Here is a 23,260-nt window from a genome sequence, read left to right as displayed (position 1 = left end):
TCCCTTCCGAGCTCTCCCGTGTGCCCAAACAGGGGTTTACCTTAACATATGGGGTATCAGCATACTCAGGACAAATAGGACAACAACTTTTGGGGTCCAATTTCTCCTGTTACCCTTGGGAAAATTCAAAACTGGGGGCTAAAAAATAATTTTTGTGGGAAAAAAAGGATTTTTTATTTTCACGGCTCTGCGTTATAAACTGTAGTGAAACACTTGGGGGTTCAAAGTTCTCACAACACATCTAGATAAGTTCCATGGGGGTCTAGTTTCCAATATGGGGTCACTTGTGGGGGATTTCTACTGTTTAGGTACATTAGGGGTTCTGCAAACGCAATGTGACGCCTGCAGACCATTCCATCTAAGTCTGCATTCCAAATGGCACTCCTTCCCTTCCGAGCTCTCCTATGCGCCCAAACGGTGGTTCCCCCCAACATATGGGGTATCAGCGTACTCAGGACAAATTGGACAACAACTTTTGGGGTCAAATTTCTCCTCTTACCCTCGGGAAAATACAAAACTGGGGGCTAAAAAAATAATTTTTGGGGGAAAAATTTTTTGTTTTATTTTTACGGTTCTACATTATAAACTTCTGTGAAGCACTTGGTGGGTCAAAGTGCTCACTACACATCTAGATAAGTTCCTTAAGGGGTCTACTTTCCAAAATGGTGTCACTTGTGGGGGGTTTCAATGTTTAGGCACATCAGGGGCTCTCCAAACGCAACATGGCGTCCCATCTCAATTCCAGTCAATTTTGCATTGAAAAGTCAAATGGCGCTCCTTCGCTTCCGAGCTCTGCCATGCGCCCAAACAGTGGTTTACCCCCACATGTGGGGTATTGTCGTGCTCAGGACAAATTGTACAACAATGTTTGGGGTCTATTTTCTCCTGTTACCCTTGGTAAAATTAAACAAATTGGAGCTGAATTAAATTTTTTGTGAAAAAAATGTTCATTTTTATTTAAACATTCAAAAAATTCCTGTGAAGCACCAGAAGGGTTAATAAACTTCTGAATATGGTTTTGAGCACCTTGAGGGGTGTAGTTTTTAGAATGGTGTCACACTTGGGTATTTTCTATCATATAGACCCCTCAAAATGACTTCAAATGAGATGTGGTCCCTAAAATAAAATGGTGTTGTAGAAATGAGAAATTGCTGGTCAACTTTTAACCCTTATAACTCCCTAACAAAAAAAAATTTTGGTTCCAAAATTGTGCTGATGTAAAGTAGACATGTGGGAAATGTTATTTATTAAGTATTTTGTGTGACATATCTCTGTGATTTAATTGCATAAAAATTCAAAGTTGGAAAATTGCAAAATTTTCAAAATTTTCGCCATATTTCCGTTTTTTTCACAAATAAACGCAGGTAATATCAAAGAAATTTTACCATTGTCATGAAGTACAATATGTCACGAGAAAACAATGTCAGAATCACTGGGATCCGTTGAAGCGTTCCAGAGTTATAACCTCACAAAGGGACAGTGGTCAGAATTGTAAAAATTGGCCCGGTCATTAACATGCAAACCACCCTTGGGGGTAAAGGGGTTAAGGTCTTTTTCTCAACTCTGTTCATGTTGTAACATTTTTGCTGTGAAGAAGAGGCTGGGACCTCTGCGGAGTAAAACTCGGTTAGGTAGAAACTTTGATTTAAATCACTGATTTAAATCAAGCCTTACTGACTAGTGATTTAAATCGTGATTTAAATCGTGATTTAAATCAGTTAGATTTAAATCAAATCCACCCTGGGTATTGGCTTATTCAGGAGAAATTGCATAACAAAATTTATGGTTACATTTCTGTTTTTACACTTGTGAAAATAAAAAAAATGGTTCTGAATTAAGATGTTTGCAAAAAAAGTTACATGTTCATTTTTTCCTTCCACATTGTTTCAGTTCCTGTGAAGCACGTAAAGGGTAATAAACTTCTTGAATGTGGTTTTGAGAACCTTGAGGGGTGTAGTTTTTAGAATGGTGTCACACTTCGTTATTTTCTATCATATAGACCCCTCAAAATGACTTCAAATGTGATGTGGTCCCTAAAAAAAATGGTGTTGTAAAAATGAGAAATTGCTGGTCAACTTTTAACTGTTATAACTACCTAACAAAAAAAAATTTTGTTTCCAAAATTGTGCTGATGTAAAGTAGACATGTGGGAAATGTTATTTATTAACTATTTTTCGTGACATAGCTCTCTGATTTAAGGGCATAAAAATACCAAGTTTGAAAATTGCTAAATTTTTTTCATAAATAATCGCAAGTAATATTGAAGAAATGTTACGACTAACATGAAGTACAATATGTCACGAAAAAACAATCTCAGAATCAGCGGGATCCGTTGAAGAGTTCCAGAGTTATAACCTCATAAAGTGACAGTGGTCAGAATTGTAAAAATTGGCCTGGTCATTAAGTACCAAATTGGCTCTGTCACTAAGGGGTTAATAACTATGTAACTATGCACAATCCTGCTGGCAGGTTCGCTTTAACCCCTTGCTGCTATTGGACGGAACAGTACGTACGATGACAGTACCCCCACTTTGATGTGGGCTCCAGCGGTGAAATCGCATCAAAGCCAGGACATGTCAGCTGTTTTGAACAGCTAACATGTGCCCGCAATAGGCGTGGGTGGATTCACGATCCACCCGTGCCTATTAACTAGTTAAATGCCACTGTCAAACTGACAGCAGCATTTAACCCCTTCATGACCTTGGGATTTTCTGTTTTTCCGTGTTCGTTTTTTGCTCCCCTTCTTCCCAGAGCCATAACTTTTTTATTTTTCCGTCAATATGGCCATGTGAGGGCTTATTTTTTGCGAAACAAGTTGTACTTTTGAGAGACATCATTGGTTTTAGCATGTCTTGTACTAGAAAACGGGAAAAAAATTCCAAGTGCGGTGAAATTGCAAAAAAAAGTGCAATCCCACACTTGTTTTTTGATTGGCTTGAGAAAGGTCCACATCCTGGACTGAAACGTCACACATGGGCCAATAAATCACTTATTTTTTCTATTGGAGTGCCGCCTTCATTTTTTTGGACAATAGTATGAGGTTTGGTACGTGCCTGGATGGATTTTTTGCACCCTTTGTTTTCTTTTGGTGCTGCTTTCTGTTTTCTTTTTCTGTGTAAGATATTATTATTATTTATTTATTTATATAGCACCATTGATTCCATGGTGCTGTACATGAGGAGGGGTTACATACAAGTTACAAATATCACAAGATATAAGAGATACCATTCTGCAAACGGGGTGTGCAGCATGGAAACACAGGAGATCTCTATTACTTTATGCTAGATATATTTGTGTAAAAAGCAATGTAAAATGGATCCATGTGTATTAATAGAAACTACAAACTTAAGCCCCCTCAATCTTTTTCTCAGTGTATTGTGGCTGTCTTTATATAGTGATAAAGGGTTAATTTGAGTCTCAAGGCTTGAGTCAACAGCAGAATCCAAATCCAGCCCAGGCTTCACTTTGCCATTCAGATGCTGTATAAAATTTAGCCTCATCCCCTCAGACTTGCAAGGCTCCCAAAGAAAAGAATCTTGTTATATTTTGCGGTTCCACTTAAACAGGTGTTCTCTGTAATTCTGTGGAAAAACTGAACTTGCTAATAATGACAATATTAAGAAAATTAATTTTAAATCTATTGTCGCTATTTGGGCTATTCTCATAACAGACAGTGAAAATTTAAGTGGTTGCTCGCTATTAGGATGACCCTTTTTTAAAATTCCCCCATTTAAAATGAGAGGCATTCAACTTCGCCACCAATGCCTACATAAATCTGCCACTGCTCACATGACATTATTATTAGTGATGAGCGAGTATACTCGGTACTCGAGATTTCCCGAGCACGCTCCTGTGTCCTCCGAGTATTTATAAGTACTCGGGAGATTTAGTTTTCATCGTCGCAGCTGAATGATTTACATCTGTTAGCCAGCATAAGTACATGTGGGGTTGCCTGGGTGCTAGGGAATCCCCACATGTAATCAAGCTGGCTAACAGATGTAAATCATTTAGCTGCGGCGATGAAAACTAAATCTCCGAGCACTTACAAATACTCGGAGGACACCCGAGCGTGCTCGGGAAATCTCGAGTACCGAGTATACTCGCTCATCACTAATTATTACCGTATTTTCTGGTGTATAAGACGACTGGGCGTATAAGACGACTCCCAACTTTTCCATATAAAATATGGAATTTGTGATATGCCCGCAGTATAAGATGGGGGTCATCTTATACGCCCAGTCATCTTATACGGCGTGTGGTTCCCAGGGTCTGGAGGAGAGGAGACTCTCCTTCAGGCCCTGGGATCCATATTCATGTAAAAAATAAAGAATAAAAATAAAAAACATGGATATACTCACCCTCGGACGGCCCCTGGCTCACAGCGCTGCTAGCGTCTCCCTCCGTTCTTAAGAATGCAGTGAGTGAAGGACCTTCGATGACGTCGCGGTCAGGTGACCGGTCACCTGACCGGTCATGTGACCGCGACGTCATCGAAGGTGCTTCACTCACCGCATTCTCAGGAACGGAGGGAGACGCTAGCAGCGCTGTGAGCCAGGAGCCGTCCGAGGGTGAGTATATCCATGTTTTTTATATTTATTCTTTATTTTTTACATGAATATCGATCCTAGGGCCTGAAGGAGAGTCTCCTCTCCTCCAGACCCTGGGAACCACACGCCGACATCCAGGATCGCTCCCTGCACACGCCGTACCCGGCGTATAAGACGACCCCCGACTTTTGGGACAATTTTTAGGGGTCAAAAAGTTGTCTTATACGACGGAAAATACGGTATGTCATTTAAGTGCTTCAGCTTATCAGCATTTCTTAACTGGGATGCAGCACCACATGGCATAATAATGTCACGTGACTGCTGGGAGGCACACCTCAGACAGACATCACTGGAATGGTGCAGGCAGGGGAGGAGAGTAACTTATTTTAAATGGGGGAATGCAGCATTTAATAAGGGGTTTGTCCAAATAGTCACAACCCCTTTAAAGGGAACCTGTCACCCCGTTTTTTCAGATTGAGATAAAAATACCGTTAAATAGGGCCTGAGCTGTGCGTTACAATAGTGTATTTTGTGTACCCTGATTCCCCACCTATGCTGCCGAAATACCTTACCAAAGTCGCCGTTTTCGCCTGTCAATCAGGCTGTTCTGGTCATATGGGCGTGGTGACATCGCTGTTTCTTCCCCCAGATCTTGCTCATCTTTCGGTTGGTGGCATAGTGGTTTGCGCATGCCCAACTGCCGAATCCACTGCGCAGGTGAAGAAAAAGTGCGCGATCTGCGCTATTCCCCTGGTTATCAGTGGGGGCGGCCATCTTCCTGAGGCCGCGCGTGCGCAGATGCAGTGCTCTGCTGCCCGGGGCTTCAGGAAAATGGCCGCGGGATGCCGTGCGTGCGCAGATGGAAATCGCGGCGGCCATTTTTCTGAAGCAGAGTTCGCATTTCAGCTTCAGAAAAATGGCTGCCGCGATCTCCCTCTGTGCACGTGCGGCATCCCGCGGCCATTTTCCTGAAGCCCCGGGCAGCAGAGCACTGCATCTGCGCACGCGCGGCCTCAGGAAGATGGCCGCCCCAACCGATAACCAGGGGAATAGCGCAGATCGCGCTCTTTTTCTTCACCTGCGCAGTGGATTCGGCAGTTGGGCATGCGCAAACCACTATGCCACCAACGGAAAGATGAGCAAGATCTGGGGGAAGAAACAGCGATGTCACCACGCCCATATGACCAGACTGATTACCAAAGTCGCCGTTTTCGCCTGTCAAAGTATTTCGGCAGCATAGGTGGGGATTCAGGGTACACAAAATACACTAACGCACAGCTCAGGCCCTATTTAACGGTATTTTATCTCAATATGAAAAAACGGGGTGACAGGTTCCCTTTAAGGACCTTACATATTAAGTGTTTAGGCCATGTTCACACACTGCGGATTTTACCGCGGAGCCGCGGCGATTTTGCAGCTGCGGGTCCGCAGCAGTTTCCATAGCGTTTACAGTAACATGTAAACCCTATGGAAACTGCAAACCGCTGTGCACATGCTGCGGGAAAAACCGCGCGGGAACGCAGCGGTTTACAACCCGCAGCATGTCACTTTTTTGTGCAGAATCGCAGCGATTCTGCACCCATAGAAATGCATTGATCTGCTTACTTCCCTCATGGGGCTGTGCCCACCTTGCGGGAAGTAAGCGGATAATGTGCGGGTGGTACCCGGGGGTGGAGGAGAGGACACTCTCCTCCAGGCCCCGGGAACCATATTGGAGTAAAAAAAAAAAAAAAAAAAAGAATTAAAATAAAAAATCATGATATACTCACCTCTGAAGTCTCAGCGCTGCATGCAGCCGTCCGGTCTCAGGTTTGCTATGCGACCAGGACCTGCGGTGACGTCGCAATCACATGACCGTGACGTCACGAAGGTCCTGGTCGCACAGCATCTTTGGAACCGGACCGCCGCCTGCAGCGCCGAGGAGATTGGGACGTCAGAGGGTGAGTATATCATGATTTTATTATTTTTAACATTACTATTGATGCTGCATATTGCTGCATATGCAGCATCAATAGTAGGGGTAAAATCCCGCAGCGGAACCCGCAGGACAAACCGCGATAAATCTGCAGGGATAACCGCAGCGGGTTTGCCCTGCAGATTTATCAAATCCGCTGCGGGAGAACCCGCAGGGACAGGACGCAACGTGTCAACATGGCCTTACACTAATTCTATTACTAAAGGTTTGTTTTTTAATCATCTAAAAGAATAATGTACAAATTTAAACTTACATCTTCTTGTTCATTTGCAGCAATAGAAGTCACATAACCAGTAAATCTACTGTCACTTCCACCGTAAATTTCTTGATCAAAATATCCAGTTGAATCAAGCCCGACTCCTTGCGTGTCATCTAGGTTTGCCTTCTTTCCTTGAATTTCACGTATCTGTGCTTCAATGTCTGTAAATAAAATAAAAACATTAAATGTTGCCGGTGAGCTAACAAACATGGCAGACAATTGTTTTGGTGGCCATCTACAAACTTGCAGTAGCGATGAAATATGTTGGGGGAGGTTTCAATCTCTCTATTTTAATCTTAACCACTGGAGCTTTTTTCGGTTTTGCGTTTTTGTTTTTCACTCCCCTTAGACCCAGACCCATAACTTTTTTTTATTTTTCTGTCAATATGGCCATGAGAGGGCTTATTTTTTGCAGGCCGAGTTGTACCTTTGAATGACACCACTGGTTTTACCATATTGTGTACTAGAAAACGGGGGAAAAATCCAATTGCGTTGAAATTGCAAAAAAGAGTGCAATCCACACTTGTTTTTTGTATGGCTTTTTTTACTAGGTTCATTAATTGCTAAAACTGACATGCCATTATGATTCTCGAGGTTATTACGAGTTCATAGATAATAAAGAACCTAGACATGTTTGGTGTCTAAGTGGTGAAAAAAATCCCAACTGTTACAAAAAAAAAAAAAATTGCACCATTTTCCAATACCCGTAGCGTCTCCATTTTTTGTGATCTCGAGTTGGGTAATGGCTTGTTTTCTTGCGCGCCAAGCTGACATTTTGATTACACCATTTTGGTGCGGATACGATCTTTTGATCGCTCGCTATTGCATTTTGGTGTTTTGACTTTCTCGCTAAATTCTCTCCAAATATGTGTATGTTTGATTTATTTTTATTGGGTTTTTTTTTTCCAAAGCGAAGGGGGGGGGGGGTGATTTGAACTTTTTTTTCTTTTTTTTTACTTTTCGCATGCTTTAATAGTCTCCATAGGAGACTAGAAGCTGCCACGAACCGATCGGCTCTGCTAGAGGTGATGAGCACAGCAAGCCGGCACTGACAACCATAGAGAACTCCAGGAGTCCTCATGCCAACACACCAGTGAACAGCGATTGCGTGATGGGAGTCACCAGTGTGCATATTTCCGGCAGGACTGTCGGAAGTGCTTGTTAAATGCCACAGTCAAGAGTTTGACAGCGGCATTTATCTGGTTAATAGCTGTGGGTGGATCGCGATTCCACCTGCGGCTATTGCGGGCACGTGTCAGCTGTTCACAAGAGCTGTACAACATGCATGGGAATAAGGAAAAAAATTGCACATTGCCTTTTTTAAGGAAAATGATTATTTATTAATAATGTGTCATAATATAAGACTGACTAGACGGAAAAACATCGGCATAATAACGTGCATTGACTAAACCCATTGCACTGTAACAATCAGAATAGTTCATACAATGTATCAACAACGGAAAATCCTCATATTAGATACTGTGGCCAAACTTAAAGGGAACCAAAATCGAAGGTGAGCTAAGCCCACCAGAATAAGGGGCTTATCTACAGCATTCTGTAATGCTGTAGATAAGCCCCCCATGTATCCTGAATGATGAGAAAAAGATGTTAAATTATACTCACCCAAGGGCGGTCCCGGTACGATGAGCGTCGCGATCTGGTCCGGGGCCTCCCATCTCCTTGCGATGACGTCCTCTTCTTGTATTAAAGGGACACTGTCACCTGAATTTGGAGGGAACAATCTTCAGCCATGGAGGCGGGGTTTTGGGGTTTTTGATTCACCCTTTCCTTACCCGCTGGCTGCATGCTGGCTGCAATATTGTATTGAAGTTCATTCTCTGTCCTCAATAGTACATGCCTGCACAAGGCAAGATTGCACCTTGTGCAGGCATGTACTACGGAGGACAGAGAATGAACTTCAATCCAATATTGCAGCCAGCATGCAGCCAGCGGGTAAGGAAAGGGTGAATCAAAAACCCCAAAACCCCGCCTCAATGGCTGAAGATTGTTCCCTCCAAATTCAGGTGACAAGTGTCCCTTTAACGCTGCAGCTCCGGCGCAGGCGTACTTTGTCTGCCCTGTTGAGGGCAGAGCAAAGTACTGCAGTGCGCAGACGTTGGGCCTCTCTGACCTTTCCTGGAGCCTGCGCACTGCAGTACTTTGCTCTGCCCTCAACAGGGCAAACAAAGTGGGCCGGAGCCGCAACGTGAAGACAAGAAGAGGACGTCATCATAAGAAGATGGGAGGCGCTGGAACGGACTGAAGCGGGACCGCGCCTGGGTGAGTATAATCTAACTTCTTTTTCTCATCTTTCAGGATAAATCTAGGGCTTATCTACAGCATTACAGAATGCTGTAGATAAGCCCCTGATGCTGGTGGGCTTAGCACACCTTCAATTTTGGGGGTGACAGGTTCCCTTTAAGCAGCCACACTGTATTATGAGCTTAAACCAGTGTCTATTATATAGATAATACACTGCACAATCTAACAGTTCCATTTTTAGAAGCGTAGGAGTGATTTAGAGATTGTGGAGAGATCACCCCTGTTCTCATCCATTCATTTCACTCACCACCCCTTTTAAATCAGAGACAAATCTATAAAAAAAAAACACTGGTGCTGCGCTGTGATGATACAGACCCTAGCACCTATAATATATTGACTCAACACATTTTGTCCTTTACTATAATGATTGGGCACATCAGGAGGCTATTTTCCAATGATTTGTGCTAAATACATCTGCCTAATATCATGGCCGGGAGTATGACACTCCTGTGCAAATCTATTTAGCACAAATCATAGGAAAATGATGTCACGTTTGGAGAGACCCTGATGTGCCTAAACAGTGGAAACCCCACACAAGTGACCCCATTTTGGAAACCACCAGGGCTGTGGAGTAGTTGCGACTCTGACTCCTGGATTTTATCCGGCTCCTTCATAAATAGCCAATTCGTAACAATAAATTTACTGTTGTCAAATATTAACATCGTGCTTATTCAGTTTCTCACCATCATATAAGAAATCAGACCACGTAGAATATAGCAAATAACTTTTATAAACTTTACTAAACTCTTGTACGTAAATATGCAATAAACACTGTTATGCAGTTAAGGGCTTGTTTTCACTTGCGAGGAACACGTCCGTGTCTCGCATGTTGAAACGAAGCTCTGGTGCCGGCACTCCGGAGCGGAGCGTGCGGCTCCATGTGTTGCTATGCGGCCGCATGCTCCGCTCCACAGTGCCGGCGCCAGAGCTTCGTTTCCACATGCGAGACACGGACGTGTTCCTCGCAAGTGAAAACAAGCCCTAATAAGAAGAAATCTATACACTGTCAGACATAATGTTTTCTATCTTGAGTGATGGTGAAATGTTCAAATACAGCTGATTTAATGTGATGCTTCTTTGACATTCTCAGGTTTTTAATTCTGCATTCACAATCCAAATGACAATTGTTTTTCCTAAAAACAATTGTACAAAATTATTGCCAGGTCGTACAACTGATATAGTGGTCAGTAATACTGTTATTCCTCATGTACTCACAGTTAACTGATGCAAAGTTTGTTGAAAGGATAATACTTCTTACAGTCTTCCTCTTCTAAGTAGCAGCTGTGAGATGCTTGGAAGACGCACACCAAACATCTAGTCTAGAGGAGGAGCTTTACTACTAAGAATTTGCAACACATTTCACTTTCAGTTTCATACATTGTAAGTAGGGGGGTTGGGGCAGCATGAGGTTAACCAAGTATAATATTAGATAAGGGCAGTGGAGAACAGTGACACACAAGAAGTAAAGGTACCGTCACACTGAACGATATCGATAGCGATCCATGACGTTGCAGCGTCCTGGCTAGCGATATCGTTCAGTTTGACACACAGCAGCGATCAGAATCCTGCTGTGATGTCGTTGGTCGCTGCAGAAAGTCCAGAACTTTATTTCGTCGCTGGACTTCCTGCTGACATCGCTGAATCGGCGTGTGTGATGCCGATTCAGCGATGTCTTCGCTGGTAACCAGGGTAAACATCGGGTTACTAAGCGCAGGGCCGCGCTTAGTAACCCGATGTTTACCCTGGTTACCAGCGTAAAAGTAAAAAAAAAAAAAACTAACACTACATACTTACCTTCCGCTGTCTGTCCCTCGGCGCTCTGCTTCTCTGCCCTGTGTAAGCACAGCGGCCGGAAAGCACAGCGGTGACGTCACCGCTGTGCTTTCCGGCCGCTGTGCTTACACAGGGCAGAGAAGCAGAGCGTCGAGGGACAGACAGCGGAAGGTAAGTATGTAGTGTTTGTTTTTTTTTACTTTTACGCTGGTAACCAGGGTAAACATCGGGTTACTAAGCGCGGCCCTGCACTTAGTAACCCGATGTTTACCCTGGTTACCGGCATAGTTGGTCGCTGGAGAGCTGTCTGTGTGACAGCTCTCCAGCGACCAAACAGCGACGCTGCAGCGATCCGGATCGTTGTCGGTATCGCTGCAGCGTCGCTTAGTGTGACGGTACCTTAAGAAATGTCTCTATCTCCAGCAGAACTGCTTATCACGGTTGTTCATAGTTTGACAAAACATATATATTTGAGTAACATTTATAAAATTCATATGAAAGTTCAATTATGAAATATTAATACATTTTTTTTTTAAAAAGCTGGAGTCAGAGTCGGTACATTTCTACCGACTCCGACTCAAACCAAAACTAACTCCGACTCCACAGCCCTGGAAACCACACCCTCAAAGATTTTATCCAGGGGTATAGAGTGTCTTGGACCTACAGATATGACACAGAATTTGATTATGTTAGGTCATCGTATGGAATATATCGGCATTAGTGTTGAGTGCAAGTGTTCGCTAGTCAAGTTTGCATTGGGTGCTCGGGTATGCACCAAATATCGGGGGTGCTCGAGTGACACGAGTCTCTGCCCCACATGTTTTGCAAATGTTAGACATCTAAAAAAACATGCAGGGATCTTCAATACTCCGTGCATATGAGAGAACCCGATGCAATATTGATTAGCCAGCACTTGGGAGCGGGACGGGTCACAGGAGGCAGAAGCCGGCTGCTGCTAACACTGTGCCCGCTGTTAAAAGAAAATGAATATTCAATGCTCTCCACAACCATAGTCCCGCCCACCCCTATGCACTGAAGCCAGGGCCAAGAGGTAAGAGGTACTATGGACGTGTGGAACAGTGAATATACATTGTTTAATACCGGGCACAGTTAGCAACAGTCGCCGGCCTTTGTAGCGGCTGTGCGAACACGTGTGACAGATATGAAAGAGTATGAATATTTACTGCTCTCCACGCCCAGGATGGGAGCCATCTATATCAAGATGGTGCGTGGGGGGGGCCTTTTATACCAAGATGGTGGACGGGGAGAATGATGAGAGCAGTGTTCATCAGCCGGCGCTGGGGAAAAGCACTTATTGTAACACTTCTTCCTCGGCGCCAATGCGTGCCATATGGATGACATCCGTGTGTTATCAGTGTGCATGTGTGCGGGATGTTTTGCTGCCCATACGGACATTAAAAAACCGGACAGGTTAGCATGTTTTGTCCACGAACACACGGTCCGTGGAAACACACTGACATGTGCACAGACCCATCCACTTGAATGGGTCTACGCGTGTACGTGTCTCCGTAACGTGTGAAAACGGTCATCACATGTACCGGAGACACTGACGTGTGAAAGAGGCCTAAATCTGGTATAGCTGTAATAGCATTGACGCGCAGAATAAAGCCACCTAATCACTTATACCGCACGAGGAACAGCGTAAAAAAATAAATAAAACCAATTTGTCACATGCGGTTTTTTTTTTTTTTCAATCTGCCTGCCAAAGATCGCAGTAAAGCTCGGTGCACATTTATCCTGTGCTGAGCGCTTACACCGGAGTTTCCGTGTAAATCTTTGAAATACATGATTCAGATGGAACCCCCGGCAGAAGATTCCTTAAAGTGAGGCAGATGGAGGCACTGTGGACGCCAACTCACCTACTATCCGGCGGTGTACATTATTTTAGGATTGCATAAATGTGCCGTCAGCAACAGTTTTATGCACTTGTGAAAAGAAGGACACTGTTGAACGGAGAGCCAGGAGTCCAGAGTAACTCTGCTGCCTCACTATAGTGAATGGCTCCCTCGGTGGTTTCATCTGAATCACGTCACTTGGGAGATTTAGATGGAAACCCCTAAGTGCTCAGAACAGAGTGCCAGATAAATGTGATCCCAAACATTATGTAAACTGTTCCCAATAAAAGCTTCAACTCAATCCACACAAAAAAAAAAAAAAAAAGCGAGCCCTCACTCAGGTCAGCCATCTGTTAACAGAAATATAGGAAGCTTCCACATTACTGGTAGCACAAGACTCCGGAAAAGCAAAATGGTTCCTCACCTGCCAAAAGACATTCAGCAAATTTTCTGCTCCCAAATCCCCCCTCCCTTCTGAGCCCCACAATATACCTAAACCACATAATGCAACTTACTGGTCACTAGAGCGTACTGCTCACTACAATGGCAGTTTACAATTTTCATTCAGCAACATTCACTGCTGTTTGTTTCTGGAAAATACCCATGGAGCCAAAATCATCACTACACCTGTAGATATATTCCCCAAGTGGTATAGTTTCCCAAATGCAGTCACTTGAGGGGGGGGTTCTGCTCTTCTAGCAATTAGGGGCTCTGTATATGGAGTCCGCAAACTGTTCTAGGAAAATCTGCACTCCAGCAGGCAAATAGCGATCCATTCCTCCTGAGAATCTCTCTATGGCTAAGAAGTATTGTACAGCCACATATGGGGTATTGCCATGTTCAGTAGAAATAGTGCGACAAATTTTGGTGCCATTTTTACCCACTTGTGTGAAAAGTCCTGTGTGAGAGGCCCTGGACGCATATTTCCATGGATTTTATTTTGGAACTTCCCGTTTCCCAGAAGATGTCTGTTATCTGGGTTGTTTGTGACCGGTTCTCTAAAATGGTCCACCTTTGCCTAAGTTGCCTTCCTCCTCAGATTTGATTCCATTGTTTTTTCAGCATGTGGTTCGTTTGCACGGCATTCCAGAGAATATTGTGTCTGACAGAGGTTCTCAGTTCGTCTCTAGGTTTTGGCGGGCCTTTTGTGCTAGGATGGGCATTGATTTGTCTTTTTCTTTGGCGTTTCATCCTCAGACTAATGGCCAAACTGAGCGAACTAATCAGACCTTGGAAACCTATTTGAGATGCTTTGGGTCTGCTGATCAGGATGATTGGGTGGCTTTCTTGCCGTTGGCCGAGTTTGCCCTTAATCATAGGGCTAGTTCGGCTACTTTGGTTTCACGTGTCTTTTGTAATTTTGGTTTTCATCCTCGTTTTTCTTCGGGGCAGGTTGAGCCTTCTGATTGTCCTGGTGTGGATTCTGTGGTGGACAGGCTGCAGCAGATTTGGACTCATGTGGTGGACAATTTGACGTTGTCTCAGGAAAAGGCTCAACGTTTTGCTAACCGCCTTCGGTGTGTTGGTCCCCGGCTTCGTGTGGGGGATTTGGTTTGGTTGTCTTCTCGTCATGTTCTTATGAAGGTTTCTTCCCCTAAGTTTAAGCCTTGGTTTATTGGTCCGTATATGATTTCTGAAATTATCAATCCGGTGTCTTTTCGTTTGGCTCTTCCAGCCTCTTTTGCCATTCATAATGTTTTCCATAGATCTTTGTTGCGGAGATATGTGGTGCGCGTTGTTCCCTCGGTTGATCCTCCTGCCCCGGTGTTGGTTGAGGGAGAGTTGGAATATGAGGTTGAGAAGATTTTGGATTCTCGTTTTTCGAGGCGGAGGCTTCAGTATCTTGTCAAGTGGAAGGGTTATGGCCAGGAGGATAATTCTTGGGTTGTTGCCTCCGATGTCCATGCTGCCGATTTGGTTCGTGCTTTTCACTTGGCTCGTCCTGATCGGCCTGGGGGCTCTGGTGAGGGTTCGGTGACCCCTCCTCAAGGGGGGGGGGGGTACTGTTGTGAATTCCGCTCTTGGGCTCCCTCCGGTGGTTTTAAGTGGAATGGCTGCTCCTTGGATTTAGCAGTCTGCAGCTACTGGAGTACTGTGTCCAGTTTAGGAGTACTGTGTCCAGTTTTGGGCACCGGTGCTCAGGAAGGATATAATGGAACTAGAGAGAGTACAAAGGAGGGCAACAAAATTAATAAAGGGGATGGGAGAACTACAATACCCAGATAGATTAGCGAAATTAGGATTATTTAGTCTAGAAAAAAGACGACTGAGGGGCGATCTAATAACCATGTATAAGTATATAAGGGGACAATACAAATATCTCGCTGAGGATCTGTTTATACCAAGGAAGGTGACGGGCACAAGGGGGCATTCTTTGCGTCTGGAGGAGAGAAGGTTTTTCCACCAACATAGAAGAGGATTCTTTACTGTTAGGGCAGTGAGAATCTGGAATTGCTTGCCTGAGGAGGTGGTGATGGCGAACTCAGTCGAGGGGTTCAAGAGAGGCCTGGATGTCTTCCTGGAGCAGAACAATATTGTATCATACAATTATTAGGTTCTGTAGAAGGACGTAGATCTGGGTATTTATTATGATGGAATATAGGCTGAACTGGATGGACAAATGTCTTTTTTCGGCCTTACTAACTATGTTACTATGTTACTATGTTACTATGCTTCCACTGATTGTCTTTCTGCTCGGCTATTTATGCCTGGCTCTTTCCTTCAGCCAGTGCCACTTGTCATTGGTTCCTGGTTGGATTCACATCTTTGCTTGGATTTCCCTGATATCCTGACCAGATCAGCAAAGATAAGTCCTTGCTTTGCTCTTTTCTGTCCACATGTTGTGGATTTATTCGTTCTGTGCATTCTATGTTTTGTCCAGCTTGTCAGTATGGATTAATTCAGTTAAGCTGGAAGCTCTGCGAAGCAGAGTTACCCTCCACACCTTTAGTCAGGTGTGGAGATTTTTGTAAACTCTGTGTGGATTTTTGTAGTTTTTAATACTGACCGCACAGTATTCTATCCTGTCCTATCTATCTAGCTAGACTGGCCTCCTGTGCTACATCCTGGTTTCATTCTGTGTATGTCTTTTCCCTCTCCACTCACAGTCATTATTTGTGGGGGGCTATCTATTCTTTGGGGATTTTCTCTGAGGCAAAATAGCTTTCCTGTTTCTATCTTTAGGGGTAGTTAGTTCTCAGGCTGTGACGAGGTGCCTAGGGAGTGACAGGAGCATCCCACGGCTACTTCTAGTGTTGTGTTGAGCTTAGGGACTGCGGTCAGTATAGGTACCACCTCCTTCAGAGCTCGTCCCATGTTGCTCCTAAACCACCAGTTCATAACATATACTATATACAGGAGATGACATACAGGTATATACTATATACAGGAGGACATGACACACAGGTATGAACTATATACAGGAGGAGATGACAACCTGGTATATACTATATACAGGGGAGATGACATACAAATACATACTATATACAGGGGCGATGACACAGGTATATACTATATACAGTGGAGATGATACACAGGTATATACTATATACAGGAGGAGATGACATACAGGTATATACTATATACTGGAGGAGATGACACATAGGTATATACTATATACAGGAGCAGATGATACACAGGTATATACTATATACAGGAGGAGATGACTTACAGGTACATACTATATACAGGAGGAGATGACAAACGTATATAAACTATATACAGGAGGAGATGACATAGGTATATAGAGGAGATGACATACAGCTGGTATATACTATATGCAGTGGAGATGACATAGGTATATACTATATACAGGAGATGACACATGTATATATTATATATAGGAGGAGATGACATACAGGTATAGAGTATATACAGAAGAGATGACATACAGGTATATAATATAGGAGATGACACATGGGTATATACAATATACAGGAGGAGATGACATACAGCAGGTATATACTATTTACAGGGGAGATGACACAGGTATATGCAATATACAAGAGAAGACATACAGGTGTATACTATATATAAGGGAGATGACAAACATGTATATACTGAGGTGAAAATGAGGGGTGTGAGGTGAAAATGAAAAGGTGTGAGTGTAAAATGAGAGGAGTGAGAGAAATTAGCGGAGTGGTAGGAAAATGACAGATGTGAGGTCGAAATGACAAGTGTTAGGGGGGTATGAGAGGAGTGACAGGGAAAATAAGAGGAGTGAGGGGAGAAAATGAGAGGTGTAAGGGGGAAAATGAGAGGTGTAAGGGGGAAAATGAGAGGTGTAAGGGGGAAAATGAGAGGTGTAAGGGGGAAAATGAGAGGCATGACGGGAAAATAAGAGACGTGAGGTGCTATAACTAACCACAGATATTTACTATGCCCAGGCAACGCCGGGCTCTTCAGCTAGTATAATATAAACCTGTTAATATGGGATATCTAATAAACTAATCCGCAGCATTGCACGCTTGGCGATTCCAAGCGCTGTGGATTAGACAGGGGTGGAAAGAGATGATTTGCATAGCTCCGCCTACTGCAAAGGATTCTGGGTAAACCTGCTATTCTTTGTATTATGCTGCTTGCAAGTACTTTCCGTTTCAGGAAAGCATCCACTATGTATTTCCTTTAAGTAGAGGGCTTTTCGGTCTCTTTCGTCCCGCTACATTTAGCCCAACTTGGGTCTCTCCCTAAGGTGGCTAGCATGTATGTATGGGATATGTGATCATTCCTCTATTCTCTACATATATTCCATGTTCATTCCCCACCTATCAGGTACAGGGAATATAATATACACCTGTTTATATGGGATATGTGTTCATTCTCCTATTATCTACATATATTCCATGTTCATTCCCCACCTATCAGGCTCAGGGAATATAATATACACCTGTTTATATGGGATATGTGTTCATTCTCCTATTCTCTACATATATTTAATCTTCATTCCCCACCTATCAGGCTCAGGGAATATAGTATACACCTGTTTATATGGGATATGTGTTCATTCTCCTATTCTCTACATATATTTCATGTTCATTCCCCACCTATCAGGCTCAGGGAATATAGTATACACCTGTTTATATGGGATATGTGTTCATTCCTCTATTTTCTACATATATTTCATGTTCATTCCCCACCTATCAGGCTCAGGGAATATAATATACACCGGTTTATATGGGATATGTGTTCATTCCTTTTTTATCTACATAAATTTCATGTTCATTCCCCACCTATCAGGCACAGGGAATATAATATACACCTGTTTATATAGGGCATGTGTTCATTCCTCTATTCTCTACATATATTTCATCTTCATTCCCCACCTATTAGGCTCAGGGAATATAGTATACACCTGTTTCTATGGGATATGTGTTCATTCCTCTATTCTCTACATATATTTCATGTTCATTCCCCACCTATCAGGCTCAGGGAATATAATATACACCGGTTTATATGGGATATGTGTTCATTCCTTTTTTATCTACATAAATTTCATGTTCATTCCCCACCTATCAGGCACAGGGAATATAATATACACCTGTTTATATAGGACATGTGTTCATTCCTCTATTCTCTACATATATTTCATGTTCATTTCCCACCTATCAGAAACAGGGAATATAATATACACCTGTTTATATGGGATATGTGTTCATTCCTGTATTATCTACTTATATTTCATGTTCATTCTCCACCTATCAGGCTCAGGGAATATAATATACACCTGTTTATATGGGATATGTGTTCATTCCCCTATTATCTACATATATTTCATGTTCATTCCCCACCTATCAGGCTCAGGGAATATAATACACACCAGTTTATATGGGATATGTGTTTATTTTCCTATTCTCTACATATATTTCATGTTCATTCCCCACCTATCAGGCACAGGGAGGCACAGGGAATATAATATATACCTTTTTTACGGGATCTATGTTTATTTCCTAATTTTTTACATATAATTCATGTTCATTTCATATCCAAGATGCATAAGAAATCTATAATACCTCTCCATCTCTTTGGACCTATAATTTTTTATATTAATTCTTTTTATTTATTCCTTTTCTTCATTCTTTTTAGTACGTCCCTTGCGACGCATGCGTCCTTTTTTGCCCGATTTTGGACACACAAAAAATGCATCTTGCTGCGCTCTAATGCTTGCGGCAAAAAAGACGCATGCATGAAAACGCATGTCCATGCGCCCCCATGTTAAATATAGGGGCGATTGGCGCATGCATCACCGCGGATGCGGCCGACGCAGCCCAGCAGAACGCAAATGTGAACGTAGCCTTACTGCTGTCATCAGTTCATTACACAAACAGAATTGTTGACTGCGCTCCAAACAACAAACCTGAAAAACCAGATGGGAGTAGCAACATCATCCATGCTAACATATTCATCTCACCATTCAGCCATCACAATAGGGGTGAAGTGACAAAATAAAGCAGGCTCGTTTTCAAGTTAAGTCTTGTACGCCGCAGCCTGTGCGCTCATAACGGCGCCGCCATTGTTGGCGCAGCAGGAGTGCGGAGGGCAGGCCTCGTCGCGGCAGGTCGTGCACTACTGCAGCAGTGAGCCTAGAGCCTACGGTGCTGCGGCCCAGCGGGTGCTGCAGGGCGGTCTCCTGAACATGGCCACACAGCCTGACCAGAAGGACTTCACCAGCCTGTAACACATAGCATAACCCCGCCCTGAGCGGTCACCACATATGGGAAAAAAGATTAGCTGAAAATACAAGGTAGCTTTCTCGCCAGTCAGCTCTTCACTGCCGTTCACGCACACCGATAGCCAAGACAAGACGCTACTACACAAGCCTGACCCCGAAGCTCAAGTCCACCATAAAATAAATCAGTAACGAGGGCCCCATGTATAAATGTGCTGCAATGACGGCAGGCACAGCCGCCTTCTACGTCTGCTAGGCTTACCTTCGTGTGTTTTAGCGATCTTCGCCATGTTGTCTAACACCAATACGACGGAAGCAGAACGACCGGGGGCTTCCGCTGCACGATATCACAGCAACAGCGCATGCGCCGGAACCTGAACGCGCTCTATCACAGAGTCTATAGCAGCTCCTATGTGGAGGATGACGTCGCCGGAACGGGCGGGGCGTCTGTATGCAGCGTTTAGCTGAGTGACGGTCGACACCAAGCAGGGCAACAGCTAGAGTGGAGTGGCTCCTATGAGGGCTTCTTTCCGCAATTTCTCTCTAGGTGGTTAGCTGGTGAGGTGACTAGACTGGAGTGTCTGTAGTGGGGATCTCATCGGAGCCTGCACTCTGGACAGGTCAGTGCTGAGGTGACCGGAGCTGCTGGAGCGAGGCCCTCCGATCTAACTGGTTCGGCACTGGCAGGACAGAGTGGAGGTGATTCTAGGAGTTCGTCATAGACTTCATTCTAGTGTCCGCATTACGGGACCGGCTGCAGTGAGGGGACAATGAGGAGTGTGAGGAAAATGTGTAATATAAATATTAGTTTCTCCTGCTAGCCTGTGCTGTGGGCTAACCCCCTTCTCTCACTGGCTCTCCCAATGTGTGAGTGGAGCTTTCTTCACAATGCCTGCCCTCAGTGCCCTGCCCCCAACCCAGGAAGGTCTCTTGCGCTGGTAGCAGCACAATTCTGTCTCCAGCTAGAGCCGGTCTGATAGCTTTCTCAAAGCCATGCGGCTCCTCGTTCTAGTATAGTAAGATGTACGAGGCTGAAGTTGGTTTCTTATTCGTTCAGTTTCTTATTCGGAGCTGAAGTTGGTTTCTTATTCGGCAATTTTTTCTTTTCTGTTTTTTATAGGTTTAACAACAAAAAGTGATCATCACAATAATAAAACACAATGCAGCGAGGTGCCCTGATGTGAATACACTTAAAAACGGCTACAGAAACAATAAAACTGGCACAAAAATGGACATCAAAGTGGGCACCAAAGAGCGCTGAAGAAAGGGTTAAATGCCTTTGGTCCACTGATCTCACACTGCAGACATATAGAACAGGGCACCCCACATCCAAACCAGTTATTTCCAGCCTGGCCCAAATGGTTCTGGGCATCAGAACTGGCATCAAACTGGGTAAACAGCCCATTTTCGCAGATTTGAATAAGTAACTGGTGTTTTAAGGGGTTAAATGCCTTTAGGCCGCTGATATGACACTTAAAATACACAGAAAGTGATGCCCTGCATCAAACCCAGGTCCCTTCAGCCTGGCCCAAATAGGTTCTGGGCACCAGAACTGGCATCAAAGTGGGCAAACAGCCCATTTTCACAGATTTGAATAAGTAACTGATGTTTTTAACCCTTGTCAGGCTGCATAATTTTACAACCTTAACAGGCTGCATAGGTACAATAATGTAGTATTTCGGAAAATTATTTATTTTACATTTTTTCATATTTACAGATTTACGTCTGACGAAATAATGCGAATGCTAGAAGAATCTGATTCTGAGCATGAGGATGAACCATATGTTCCATCTGATGATGAAAACTATGTACCACAAGTGGATGTTACTGAAGAAGATTCAGACATTGAACAAGAAATGGTCATAGAGCATGAAAATGAATACGAATCAGACGAAAGTGTTGAGGATGATTCTGTGCCTCAAAGTGCAGGCGACATTTGGACTGCTAAGGATGAAACTCAATGGTGCAGTAATCCACTGCCAAATGCACAAACAAAATCTCGTAATGTCCTACGACAAAGAGGTGGCCCTGCAGCAATCAGCAACCTATATACAGCAAAAGAGCTATTCAAGTCCATCATGACTCCCGAGATGTGTGACATCATATTACGGGAAACGAATCGAAAGGCCAAGAGAGTTTGTGATGCTTACAACAACGAACTGGTACAACGTTTTCCTGATTCTTCCAAACGGCCACCACAAAAAACATTCAAGCAATTTACTGAAACTGAACTTCATGCATTTTTGGGCATACTGATTGCTGCTGGTGTGCACAGAGCCAACAAAGAGAATCTGGAGGAAATGTGGAATGTTGCTGCTCTGCCTCTTATACGTGCAGCCATGTCTCGTGACCGCTTCAAGATGATACTCAGATTTATCAGGTTTGACAACGAAAATACACGTGCAGAACGTGTGCAAACAGATAAAGCTGCACCAATACGGGACATCTGGACAATGCTGAACAGTAATCTGGAGAGAGCCTACAAGCCATATCATTGTATCACCGTCGACGAGCAATTATTTCCATTTAGAGGTCATACTAAATTTACCCAGTATATACCTTCAAAACCAGCTAAATATGGCATAAAGATTTTCTGGGCTTGTGACTCATCAAATGCCTACCCTTTACAAGGTCAGCTCTACACTGGGAAACCAACTGATGGTCCTCGACAAGTAAACATTGGAGAACGAACAGTATTGGACCTAGTGAGCTCGTATAAAGGCTCTGGAAGAAATGTCACCACCGATAACTTCTTTACAACCATGGAACTAGCTAAGGTATTGAACTCCTGGAACATGACACTAGTTGGTACAGTGAGAAAAAACAAAAGGTTCCTACCTAACAACATGCAGCCTGCCAAAGAAAGGCCTGTATACTCGACAAATTTTGCCTACAATCATGATGCAACAGTCTGTTCATATGTACCAAAGAAGAACAAATCAGTCGTGCTTCTATCATCTATGCACATGACGGGAGAAGTTGAAGAGACACTAGCAGCCAAGCCAGAGATAATAAAATACTACAACATAACAAAAGGTGGCGTTGATGTTATGGATAAAATGTTGGGAGAGTACACTGTGAAACGACGAACATCACGTTGGACTTTGGCATTTTTCTACAATATGATTGATGTCAGTGGGTTAGCATCCTACATCATCTACAGAGAACACAATCCAAGCTTCAGGGCAAAGGATCAACGAAGAAAGTTCCTGAAAGATCTCGCAAATCAGCTGTGTATGATTGCAATTGAAGATCGTAGTACAAACAAAATGATAATGAGAAACCATTTTCTTCGAGGTGCAGTAGAAATGGTGCTTGGACGATGCATTGTGGTAGCATCGCAGCCAGCAGCTGGCCCCAAAATACCTCATGGTAGTCGTGGACCCTCCCCTGTTGTTGGTAGTTGCTATGTCTGCAGAGACCTGAGGCGAAAACAACGCAAGACTAGAAAGTCTTGTGTGGTTTGTGTGAAACCCATTTGCGATGAACACTCTGTAGCAAAGCCAACATGCATTACTTGCAAAGAAAATCAATAAAAAAAAGTTTCTTACATTTTCTTTTATAATGTAAATGAACAGTTTTTTACTTGTTTATAATAGTTAAATAGCATTATCATTAAAAAAAAATTTATGCTTTTTCCCTTGCATTATCTTCATTCAAAATATATGAGGTACATTTGTACCTATGCAGCTTGTTATGGATGCAAAAAGATCTCGACCCCTTATCTCGGAAGCGGGTGGAGATATTTTATTGAAATTTGGCCAATATATTCTGGACCAAAAATGTAGAGATGTCACGAAATTTCAGCCCTCTACGTCTTTTCAAAAAAAAGTTATTGCAATTTTAAAACGGAATAGTTACAAT

The 23,260-nt window shown here is 43.4% G+C and overlaps 2 protein-coding genes across 3 annotated transcripts in view; one reads left to right on the top strand and one right to left on the bottom strand.

Moving 5' to 3' along the window:
• Positions 1-19,779, bottom strand: part of SF3B1 (splicing factor 3b subunit 1) — a 418,418-nt gene extending 398,639 nt beyond the window's left edge. Inside the window, exons 1-2 of the mRNA XM_069733802.1 lie at positions 19,659-19,779; positions 6,776-6,942 (exon numbers count right to left, since the gene is read on the bottom strand). Of these exons, the coding sequence (XP_069589903.1) occupies positions 6,776-6,942; positions 19,659-19,686 (195 nt within the window). The 5' untranslated portion in view covers positions 19,687-19,779. The remainder of the gene's footprint in view (positions 1-6,775; positions 6,943-19,658) is intronic.
• Positions 19,780-19,847: 68 nt separating this feature from the next.
• On the top strand, positions 19,848-23,032 carry LOC138644894 (piggyBac transposable element-derived protein 4-like). Of its 2 annotated transcripts, none has more exons than XM_069733804.1 (2): positions 19,848-20,016; positions 21,114-23,032. In XM_069733804.1, exon 2 carries the CDS (start codon positions 21,133-21,135, stop codon positions 22,930-22,932), a length of 1,800 nt encoding a protein of 599 aa, XP_069589905.1. In that variant the 5' UTR covers positions 19,848-20,016; positions 21,114-21,132; the 3' UTR covers positions 22,933-23,032. The 2 variants fall into 2 exon arrangements, with proteins under 2 accessions (XP_069589905.1, XP_069589904.1); XM_069733803.1 differs by having other exon boundaries at positions 19,863-20,095; positions 21,114-23,031.
• The last annotated feature ends 228 nt before the right edge of the window (positions 23,033-23,260 follow it).

This window comes from Ranitomeya imitator, chromosome 7 (genome assembly GCF_032444005.1).
Source record: "Ranitomeya imitator isolate aRanImi1 chromosome 7, aRanImi1.pri, whole genome shotgun sequence".
Lineage (NCBI taxonomy): Eukaryota > Metazoa > Chordata > Amphibia > Anura > Dendrobatidae > Ranitomeya > Ranitomeya imitator.
The sequence above is the reverse complement of the archived record's forward strand: the minus strand, read 5'-3'. Positions and strand labels throughout refer to the sequence as shown.